General features: G+C 42.9%; 1 protein-coding gene across 1 annotated transcript in view; it reads left to right on the top strand.

Moving 5' to 3' along the window:
• Window positions 1-290: 290 nt before the first annotated feature.
• Window positions 291-12,119, top strand: part of LOC110499317 — a 13,260-nt gene continuing 1,431 nt past the window's right edge. Inside the window, exons 1-7 of the mRNA XM_036956145.1 lie at window positions 291-752; window positions 2,726-2,911; window positions 3,165-6,140; window positions 6,263-6,469; window positions 9,657-9,857; window positions 11,456-11,628; window positions 11,989-12,106. Of these exons, the coding sequence (XP_036812040.1) occupies window positions 597-752; window positions 2,726-2,911; window positions 3,165-6,140; window positions 6,263-6,469; window positions 9,657-9,857; window positions 11,456-11,628; window positions 11,989-12,106 (4,017 nt within the window). The 5' untranslated portion in view covers window positions 291-596. The remainder of the gene's footprint in view (window positions 753-2,725; window positions 2,912-3,164; window positions 6,141-6,262; window positions 6,470-9,656; window positions 9,858-11,455; window positions 11,629-11,988; window positions 12,107-12,119) is intronic.

Below are 12,119 nucleotides of genomic sequence, written 5' to 3'. Positions count from 1 at the left end.
TAAAGTGTGTACTGCTTCCCTTGCATACATGTATTTAAAAAACAAAGGACAGGTAGTCTATAATAAATATGGTTGAAGCTCCTTATAAAACATAATATACAGTAATAGTATTATTTGCTAGATTTATAATTTTAGGTTTTACTGTGTTCCCCAAATTTACAAGACAGGTATTCTCTTGCTTCTACCTGGACTGGCTTCTTCTGGTCTAGCATGACACACATTTGTTGACTCCATCTGCTATTGCAAAACAGGAAGAATGTCTTATAGTCATCTGAGCAGGAATCGGTTAATTGAAGCCAGACTTTATTTTCTAAACTTAACAACATGCAAAGTTTGTCATGAACATCACATAGTGAAAAATATGAATACCATACAGAACTGTGAGTGCCCTGATTAATAACAACAAGCCTGGAATCCAAACTGATATGCTCCATTTTACCAGAGCCTTTTATTGCATATAGAAATAGATGGCTCTGCTGATGGCTCATGTCCGTTTGGTTTCCAGGCTAAATAACAACATCATTAAATGAAAATTAGGCTGTTTTTTTCTCTCTCGCTCTTTTCCAAGACGTTCAGAAGCCGCAGATGATGAGGTAATGAGGACAGAGATGTCATCCCTAGTGGAGCCGATGACTGTGTCTGGACAGCATGTCCTCCTGGCAGCCCAGAAACTCCGTATCCAGCCCAGCCTAGCCGAGCACAGAGAGGAGCTCATCACTGCAACACAGAATGTTCTGCTAGGAGTGGTCAAAGTACAGTAACATTAGCCTATGTAGTGACACTTTACTTAAAGTCTGCAGGTACAAACATGGACAAAAGTTTTGAGAATGACACAAATATTAATTTTCACAAAATCTGCTGCCTCAATTTGTATGATGGCAGTTTGCATATACTCCAGAATGTTATGAAGAGTGATCAGATGAATTGCAATTAATTACAAAGTCCCTCTTTGCCATGCAAATTAACTGAATCCCCAAAAAACATTTCCACTGCTTTTCAGCCCTGCCACAAAAGGACCAGCTGACATCATGTCAGTGATTCTCTCGTTAACACAGGTGTGAGTGTTGACGAGGACAAGGCTGGAGATCACTCTGGCATGCTGATTGAGTTCGAATAACAGACTGGAAGCTTCAAAAGGAGGGTGGTGCTTGGTATCATTGTTCTTCTTCTGTCAACCATGGTTACCTGTAAGGAAACACGTGCCGTCATCATTGCTTTGCACAAAAAGGGCTTCACAGGCAAGGATATTGCTGCCAGTAAGATTGCACCTAAATCAACCATTTATCGGATCATCGAGAACTTCAAGGAGAGCGGTTCAACTGTTGTGAAGAAGGCTTCAAGGCGCTCAAGAAAGTCCAGCAAGCGCCAGGACCGTCTCCTAAAGTTGATTCAGCTGCGGGATCGGGGCACCACCAGTACAGAGCTTGCTCAGGAATGGCAGCAGGCAGGTGTGAGTGCATCTGCACACACAGTGAGGCGAATACTTTTTCCGGATGGCCTGGTGTCAAGAAGGGCAGCAAAGAAGCCACTTCTCTCCAGGAAAAACATCAGGGACAGACTGATATTCTGCAAAGGTACAGGGATTGGACTGATGAGGACTGTGGTAAAGTCATTTTCTCTGATGAATCCCCTTTCCGATTGTTTGGGCCATCCGGAAAAAAGCTTGTCCGGAGAAGACAAGGTGAGCGCTACCATCAGTCCTGTGTCATGCCAACAGTAAAGCATCCTGAGACCATTCATGTGTGGGGTTGCTTCTCAGCCAAGGGAGTGGGCTCACTCACAATTGGTGACGAACAATGCCTTTTCCAGCATGATGGAGCACCTTGCCATAAGGCAAAGGTGATAACTAAGTGGCTCGGGGAACAAAACATCGATATTTTGGGTCCATGGCCAGGAAACTCCCCAGACCTTAATCCCATTGAGAACTTGTGGTGAATCCTCAAGAGGTGGGTGGACAAACAAAAACCCACACATTCTGACAAACTCCAAGCATTGATTATGCAAGAATGGGCTGCCATCAGTCAGGATGTGGCCCAGAAGTTAATTGACAGCATGCCAGGGCGGATTGCAGAGGTCTTGTAAAAGAAGGGTCAACACTGCAAATATTGACTCTTTGCATCAACTTCATGTAATTGTCAATAAAAGCCTTTGACACTTATGAAATGCTTGTAATTATACTTCAGTATTCCATAGTAACATCTGACAAAAATATCTAAAGACACTGAAGCAGCAAACTTTGTGAAAATTAATATTTGTGTCATTCTCAAAACTTTTGGCTACGACTGTATACTGTGTTATGGTGAAGTTATAAGAATTGTTTTGACTTGTCATTGTAAGACTTGTGATGAGCATGAATGAACCCATTATAATGTGTTATAATCATGAACTGTTCTTCGTATATACAAACTTATGAATATTAAACAGCATACAGTATCTGTTTCCAGGTTGGTTCACATAGTCGTAGAACAACATATGTAATTGGAAAAATAACAACTATCTGAAAAATATGTGGAGAGTGTTCAAGAAAACCCTTTATAACCCTATAAAGCATGTTGTATAACATTATCATATTCATTAGAAAATGGAATATTATTCAAGAAAACCCTTTATAACCCTATAAAGCATGTTGTATAACATTATCATATTCATTAGAAAATGGAATATTATTCAAGAAAACCCTCCAAAAATCATAATTATCGATTATTTATATTCCTATGTCATCTAGATACTTTCAGTGGAAGATGATGCAACAGTGAGAAAGACCATAGCGGCTGCAGACTGGGTGTTGGACTGCTTATCCTCTCTAGCTTCCTCCCTGGACATCCTATCTCTACTGAAGGCCTTCCATCGTTTCACTGAGGCCCTGGTTCTCCTGAACAACCTGGTAGTGGAACGGGCTGAAGCCCTGCAGGTAAGGGGAGGGAACGTGCTCAACTCTTAGCCTGGTCAAGCAGACTGATCGTTTCACTTCAATTGTCAATTGAAACAGAGTGTGAGCTAGCGTGAGATCAGGCTACTCAACTCCATCCTCTTGTGTAAAAATAGTGAAAGGGTGTTTGCAGTCAACAGTCTGTAACAATGAAAAAAAGAGGACCAGCTGAGCACTCACTCAATGTACCTGTAGTTGCAATTAAAGTATTTGTTTATCTTCTGTTTTCCTACAGGATCCTAGGCAGACGGAGCACTTGCACAACTCTTTGGACTCCTTGAGGAAATGCATCTCTATGCTTCACACGGCTATGGTCACCACTATCAAACATCGAACCAGTGAGCAGGCCCAAGCCGCCAAAACGTACATTCTGGACAGGGTGAAAAGCACTGTGAAAGACATTGTAACTACACTCAAGAGTTATTGCCATAGAGGTGGTGTTGCCTTAGGTCCGTGTGGGTACTACATTGACAGGCGTGATGCTTTGATAAGGCTACTGGCCAGTTCTTCCTCCTCTTCCTCGATCAGTAACGTTGACAGCCTCTTAAGAGATCTTGTGTTCCACTGTATGGTGGTGGCCAACTCCTCACAAAGGGAGCTTCAACTCTGTGTGGTGGATCATTGCCGACATGTCCTACATATCTGGTCAGAAATGTCCAGGCTTGTAAAGCTTCCAGAGAATCCTGATGATGATAACCTGAACCAGCATTTACAGAGTATCTGTTTTTCACTGATGCAGCAAATCCAGAATCTTGACAGTGCTATGATGACTGCAGTTCTCTATCAAGTTCTGGACACGTTTGTTACAGGGTCAAGTCCACTCGAAGATCTGGTGAATATGTTTGGACAAGTCTTGGAGAATGATTCAGTTGAAGAGTTGCCGGTAGATCCAGTTTCTATCCGTGTATTGCTCATGGATCTTCTAACACAGGCTGATAGGATGATCCAGGTTGCAAGTTTCATCTCGGCTTTCGCCACGGATTCTAAGAGTCTAGAAAATGTGGAGAACTCAAGGGCATGCCTCACGCGTCTGAAGGCTGAGATCGAACCTCTTGCACTGGAGTTGGATAAAGACGGTTCAGACGTAGAGAACTGCTTTGAGGCCGTGCAGAAACTCCACAATCTGTGTGAGAGATGGGAAGAGGAGACCGGTCAGCTGCAGGATGCTCTTTGTGACATCATTGATGTTAGAGATTTCACTAGCTTGGCAGTTCACGAGATGGCTAACGACCAGTGTGGATGCGACGCGGCGTATAAAGCCCAGAATCACAAACTGTTCAGAAAGCATGCTGATGACCTTATCTCCCACACAAAACAGGTGGTTCACTCTGTTAGAAGACACGTAGACAAGAGTGACAACCCCATCTACCGCAATGGACTCCTAGTTCTGTTGAAACAGGTCGAAGCGTCACAGGCCAAAGTGGTCGGATCTGTCAGAGACATGTGCTCTGGTTCCAGTCTTGATGTGAATGTATACTCTGTCTTTTCAGATCACACATTTGTGGTGATCCAGCACTTTAGAGTGTTAAGAGAAGGGCTGGATGGACAGCAACATCCACACCTCCTCAGTCCACTGCGAGAGGCTGCACGCCAGAGCATAGTCTCATCCTCAGTCCAAGCAAACAATCAGGTTCAAGGATCAGCTATTGATCAGGAAATAAGAGACCTTGGCCTTCAGTTTCCTGTTCTAGATGTTTCAGAAAGGGATTCACCAGTTGAATATAAAGTTAAGTTCTCAGAAAAAGAAATTAGAGAGCCTATGATGGCAGACAAAGACTTCAATGATGATTTAAAGGGGCCAGCTGTTTCAGGTGAAGCGAATCCAATCCCAAAGCCTCTTGATTTCGACCTTTTGCCCCTCTTGTATAAGGTTGTGACTGTGACTAAAGAAAAAGATGTAACGGTCCTCAACAAAGCCTGTACAGGAGTTCTCAAGCTTTCAAATTGTTACGCTCAGGCTGCGAAAGAAGCTTCAACTATTGTTGATGCTGTCGATAGTCAGACATTGGATATCTTCAGATCAGAGTTAGTGGCCCTGACGCCTCAGTTAGTCCAGACAGCTCAGGAGACTGCGATGAGCTTAGCTATGAGCACGGACAGTCTCTACAAACACAGTACACTGTTCTCTGACCTGATCAATAACATCAGGAAAGTGCTCTTACCAGCTGCTGGAACCTGGTACCATGCCGTTTATTCAATGTTTCAAGGTCGTCCACGAAACATGGCCGCCACTGCCATTTCTCAGGAACTCAGCAAAGTCATGAGTTTGTGTGCCGATGTGGTGCAGCTGTTGACGTCGTCTGATATAACGCCACCAAGTGACTGTCAGGAGAGCTTTACAGTTTTGCACAGCAAGCTGAACAAAGCCCATAACAACACAAGAGAGCTGACAGAACTTGCTAGCTCATCAACATCAGGTCAGGCAGATCAACTTGAGGGGCCTTGTATTCTGTGGGCACTGTCAGTCCAAGTTTTGCTAAATTCTTTGGATAAGATTTTAGGAACAAGGGAAACATTTATGAGACAGTTGACCCCTCAGAAAAGGTTGGCGGCCATGTCCGAGAACTCACTGCGAATCCAAGAGGCAGCGAGACTGACTAGCGTGAATTGTAGAAGCGCCTACAAAGTGAAAACGTTGACACAACTTCAGGAGGAATTAAAGACTCTCACTGAGGCATACTTACAGGTAGCTGAGGACCTCTGCATTGTATCTCTCTCAGGCATCCTCCAGTTTGCCAGGTCAGAAGTTCTACAAAGACAGCTTCTGATTAAAATGAGGGTGCTATCCGGCCACTTGAACAAAGCAAATAAGGACTATGTCACCACAATTCAAAATATCGTAAACATTGCTTATAAGGCTTCCAAGCACCACAAAGATAACAAGACATCCAAGGAGGCCCAAGAAACATTTGAGACTGCTGCAGAGTTGCTTTTCAAGAACGCCAAAGCTGCTACCAAGAGGGTTGAAGACTGTTTCAACTACATTCGCAACCCTCGTGCTCGGATTAACCTGAGGTCCATCAACGATCATCTGTCCTTCCAGATCTCGGATATAGTGAGCCGAGCCAGGCTGGTAGTGGAGACCCACTGTATCTACGACACTCTCAGTCTGGAGATCCAGATACAGTGCTGGTCGGCCAAGGCTCGCTTTTTAGCCGAGGAAATCTATAAGGTGGATGGGCTAAGCCAGGAGACTAAGGAACACATCAAGGTAGAGTTAACTTAGCTCTTTGTTGTTTATATTCCCCTTGTTTTCATTATTAAGAACACACTGTAACACTTTGTTATACAAATAAAATAATGTTATAAAATGCATGTGTTATTATTATGAAGGTTGGTCTGCAGGGTGGAACACCAGGAGATTCCAAAGAAGGGATGACTGAGAGCAATCTTTCTCCTACTCTGAAGAAGCTTGATTACCAACCAGACATTGCACCCTGGCAGACAACCAATCCAGAGAATATTAATACCACAGAACAGAATTCCAGTATGTGTGGTGCAACGCTCAAATATGAACCTGCGACGGCAACAAAACAGTATGTAAGTATTGAATAGCTGATACTTTAAATATTTTAACTACATAGATACAAGATCATCTACTTTTGTATTGTACGGTATTTGTGCTTTTTCTGTTAGAATTATATTCACATTATATAGAGTATATATAGTTGAAGTCGGAAGTTTACATACACTTAGGTTGGAGTCATTAAAACTCGTTTCTCAACCACTCCACAAATTTCTTGTTAACAAACTATAGTTTTGGCAAGTTGGTTAGGACATCTACTTTGTGCATGACACAAGTAATTTTCCCAACAATTGTTTAGACAGATTATTTCACTTATAATTCACTGTATCACAATTCCAGTGGGTCAGAGATTTACATACACTAAGTTGACTGTGCCTTTAAACAGCTTGGAAAATTCCAGAAAAGGATGTCATGGCTTTAGAAGCTTCTGATAGGCTAATTGACATAATTTGAGTCAATTTTAGGTGTACTTGTGGATGTATTTCAAGGCCTACCTTCAAACTCAGTGCTTCTTTGCTTGACATCATGGGAAAATCAAAATAAATCAGCCAAGACCTCTGAAAAAAAATTGTAGACCTCCACAAGTCTTGTTCATTCTTGGGAGAAATTTCCAAACACCTGAAGGTACCACGTTCATCTGTACAAACAATAGTGCGCAAGGATAAACACCATGGGACAACGCAGCCGTCATACCGCTCAGGAAGGAGAAGCGTTCTGTCTCCTAGAGATGAACGTACTTTGATGCGAAAAGTGCAAATCAATCCCAGAACAGCAAAGGACCTTGTGAAGATGCTGGAGGAAACAGGTACAAAAGTATCTATATCCACAGTGAAACGAATCCTATATTGACATAACCTGAAAGGTACCTCAGCAAAGAAGAAGTCACTGCTCCAAAACCACCATAAAAAAGCCAGGCTACGGTTTGCAACTGCACATGGGGACATAGATCGTACTTTTTGGAGAAATGTCCTCTAGTCTGATGAAACAAAAATAGAACTGTTTGGCCATAATGATCATCGTTATGTTTGGAGGAAAAAGGGGGAGGCTTGCAAGCTGAAGAACACCATCCCAAACGTGAAGCACGGGGGTGGCAGCATCATGTTGTGGGGGTACTTTGCTACAGGATGGACTGATGCGCTTCACAAAATGGATGGCATCATGAGGATGGAAAGTTATGTTGATATATTGAGGCAACATCTCAAGACATCAGTCAGGAAGTTCAAGCTTGGTCACAAATGGGTCTTCCAAAAGGACATTGACCTCAAGCATACTTCCAAAGTTGTGGCAAAATGGCTTAAGGACAACAAAGTCAAGGTATTGGAGTGGCCATCACAAAGCCCTGATCTCAATCCTATAGAAAATTTGTGGGCAGAACTGAAAAAGCGTGTGCGAGCAAGGAGGCCTACAAACCTGACTCAGGTACACCAGCTCTGTCAGGAGGAATGGGCCTAAATTCACAAATTATTGTGGGAAGCTTGTGGAAGGCTACCCGAAACGTTTGACCCAAGTTAAACTATTTAACTTCTGACTCACTGGGAATGTGATGAAAGAAATAAAACCTGAAAGAAATAATTCTCTCTACTATTATTCTAACATTTCACATTCTTAAAATAAAGTGGTGATCCTAACTGACCTAAGACGGGGCATATTTACTAGGATTAAATGTCAGGAATTGTGAAAAACTGAGTTTGGCTAAGGTTTATGTAAACTTCCGACTTCAACTGTACATTATTATTATTATTGAAAATAAAAAACAGATACTTTATTTTCATAAGTATTCAGACCCTTTGCTATGAGACTCAAAATTGTGCTCAGGTGCATCCTGTTTCCATCATTGAGATGTTTCTACAACTTGATTGGAGTCCACCTGTGGTAAATTCAATTGATTGGACATGATTTTGAAAGGCACACATCTGTCTATTTTAGGTCCCACAGTTGATAGTGCATGTCAGAGCAAAAACAATGCCATGAGGTTGAATGAATTGTCACAGAGCTCAGAGACAGGATTGTGTCAAGGCACAGATCTGGGGAAGAGTACCAAAAAATGTCTGCAGCATTGAATGTCCCAAAGAACATAGCGGCCTCCATTATTCTTAAATGGAAGAAGTTTGGAACCATTAAGACTCTTCCTAGAGCTGGCCGCCAAGCCAAACTGATTAATCGGGGGGGAAGGGCCTTAGTCAGGAAGGTGACCCATGAACCCTATAGTCTCTCTGACAGAGCTGCATAGTTCCTCTGTGGAGATGGGAGAACCTTCCAGAAGGACAACCATCTTTGCCGCACTCCACCAATCATGCCTTTATGGTAGAGTAGCCAAACGGAAGCCACTCCTCAATAAACAGAACATGACAGCCTGCTTGGATTTTGCCAAAAGACACCTCAAGGACTCTCCGACCATGAGAAACAAGATTCTCTGGTCTGATGAAACCAAGATTGAACTCTATGGCCTGAATGCCAAGCGTCACGTCTGGAGGAAACCTGGCACCATCCCTACGGTGAAGCATGGTGGTGGCAACATCATGCTGTGGGGGTGTTTGTCAGCAGCAGGGACTGGGAGACTAGTCAGGATCGAGGGAAAGATGAACGGAGCAAAGTACAGAGAGATCCTTGATGAAAACCTGCTCCAGAGCTCTCAGGAACTCCGACTGGGGCGAAGGTTCACCTTCCAACAGGACAACAACCCTAAGCACACAGCCAAGACAAAGCAGGAATGGCTTTGGAACAAGTCTCTGAATGTCCTTGAGTGGCCCAGCCAGAGCCCGGACTTGAACCTGATTGAACATCTCTGGAGAGACCTGAAAATAGCTGTACAGCGACGCTCCCCATCCAACCTGACAGAGCTTGAGAAGATCTGCAGAGAAGAATGGGAGAAACTCCCCAAATAAAGGTGTGCCAAGCTTATCGTGTCATACACAAGACTCAAGGCTGTAATCGCTGCCAAAAGTTATTCAACAAAGTACTGAGTAAATGGTTTGAGTGCTTCAGTTATATTTCAGTTTTCTACTTTTTAATACATTTGCAAAAAATTCGTTTTTTTTTTTTTTGCTATGTTATTATGGGGTATTGCGTGTAGATTGATGAGGGGGAAAAAACTATTTAATGAATTTTAGAATAAGGATGTAAGGTAACAAAATGTGGAAAAAATAAAGGGTTCTGAATACTTTCCAAATGCACTGTATACATTCACATATTTCTTTGCAGGATGCCCCAAGGTCTGCATTCTTCAGAGACACCCTATCCCTGACTTACCTCACCCCTTCCCTCACCTACACCGCCTTGTTCCTCAAACAAGAGACAGACAGGTGGGACGCTCGGGGCAACCGTATCGTTCAGGTAACCAGGGAGATTGCAGACCAGATCTACCACATGGCCCAGTACCTGAGGAGGAAAGGGCCCATACTGGTAATGGCAATCAATCAATATTTTTATTTATTTTCACACACTCGATAGGTGCAGTGAAATGTGTGGTTTTACAGGGTCAGCCATAGTAGTAAGGCGCCCCTGGAGCAAATTAGGGTTAAGTGCCTTGCGCAATGGCACGTCGACAGATTTATCACCTTGTCGGCTCAGATATTTCATCTTTCGGTTACTGGCCCACAGGCAAGGTGGTTTAATAGATTTATTTTCATGGTTGGACATAAAAGACTGTAAAAACACCAGGAAATCAGCTCCAAGTGATTTTAATTTAACAAATCCGTTCCCAAGTATTCCCAAACATAATAGAGAGACACGTGATTGTATATAAATGTAATCAAGGTTTGAAATTATTATGTTTTAGTGAAATATTATATCTGTTTGGGCTTCTTGTAGTCAATTTGCAGTCTACAAATGATTTGTAACTATGCTCTAACAGCTAGGCTACCTGACACCAATAATCAATCTGTTTATTGTATTTAGTGCAGTCAGGACGAATTCTGAATCCCTGAATATTTGCTATTTATTTGTCTGTATTAAGCTTTTTCTTAAAAGTATATGGACATCCCTTCAAATGAATGGATTCAACTATTTCAGCCGCACCGTCATAGGGTGCCACCTTTCCAACAAGTCAGTTTTCACATTTCTGCCCTGCTAGAGCTGCCCCGGTCAATTGTAAGTGATGTTATTCTGAAATGTAAACGTCTAGGAGCAACAACGGCGAAGTGGTAGGCCACATAAGCTCACAGAACGGGACTGCCGAGTGCTGAAGCGCGCAGCGTGCAAAAATTGTCTGTCCTCGGTTGCAACACTCACTATCGAGTTCCAAACTGCCTCTGGAAGCAACGTCAGCACAAGAACTGTTCGTCAGCAGCTTCATGAAATGGGTTTCCATGTCAGAGCAGCCGCACACAGGACTAAGATCACCATGTGCAAAGCCAAGAATTGGCTGGAGTGGTGTAAAGCTCGTCGCCATTGGACTCTGGAGCAGTGGAAACGCGTTCTCTGGAGTGATGAATCATGCTTCACCATCAGTCAGACGAATCTGGGTTTGGCGGATGCCAGGAGAACGCTACCTGGCCAAATGCATAGTGCCAACTGTGGAGGAGGAATAATGATCTGGGGCTGTTTATCATGGTTTGCGCTAGGCCCCTTAGTTCCAGTGAAGGGAAATCTTAACGCTGCAGCATACAATGCCATTCTAGATTATTCTGGCTTCCAACTTTGTGACAACAGTTTGGGGAAGGTCCTTTCCTGTTTCATCATGACAATGCCCCCGTGCACAAAGAGGTCCATACAGAAATGGTTTGTCGAGATCGGTGTGGAAGAACTTGACTGACCTCAACCCCATCAAACACCTTTGGGATTAATTGGAACGTTGACCTCACTAATGCTCTTGTGGCTGAATGGAAGCAAGTCCCCGCAGCAATGTTCCAACATCTAGTGGAAAGCCTTCACTGAAGAGTGGAGGCTGTTATAGCAGCAAAGGGGGGACCAACTCCATATTAATGCCCATGATTTTGGAATGTGTTTGACGAGCAAGTGTCAACATACTTTTGGACATGTAGTGTTGATCTATATTACAGAGCAAAGAGATGTTTGTCAACACAGCAAAAGGCGTGGTCTCAAATTGCCAATACATCACCCACTTTGTGAGGGTTATATCAAACCACTGTCTGGACAAACAGTGTACTGCTGAACTGTCTCTCAGAGTGGAACAGATTCTCACCATCACCAACCAACTCACTATCATCTCCAGGTGAGTGATCAATCATTCAAACCAATCAATTCAATGTATTTATAAAACACCTTTTACACCAGCAGATGTATTGCACTATAGACAACTCATGTAGACGTTACCTTCCCAACAAGAAACATTTTGCCTTATAGAATAGCAGTCAAAATACCTGAATATAATTTGTGGGAGTCCTTCAAGGGTCCATACTTGGTCCCTTCCTATTCTAATTTACATCAATGATCTTCACCTCGTTTCCAGTTCTGTATTTTTCATACTGTTCACTGATAACAATAATGTATTTATATTATACAAACATCCACAGAATCCAATATCCTAAAGTAGATCAGAACTAATACAAGTTACATACATCTATTTCTACAGTGTTAATGCATTGACCCCTGGAAGCAAGTCTTCAGATGAGATCCTTGTGAAGAATGCCCAGAACCTGCTTCAGATAGTTCTGCATGGGGTCAGAGCAGCAGAGACAGCCTGCATCAAGGTAATAACCACTA

Source organism: Oncorhynchus mykiss, chromosome 20 (assembly GCF_013265735.2).
Source record: "Oncorhynchus mykiss isolate Arlee chromosome 20, USDA_OmykA_1.1, whole genome shotgun sequence".
Classification (NCBI taxonomy): domain Eukaryota; kingdom Metazoa; phylum Chordata; class Actinopteri; order Salmoniformes; family Salmonidae; genus Oncorhynchus; species Oncorhynchus mykiss.
This window is presented reverse-complemented; position numbering and strand designations above follow the sequence as displayed.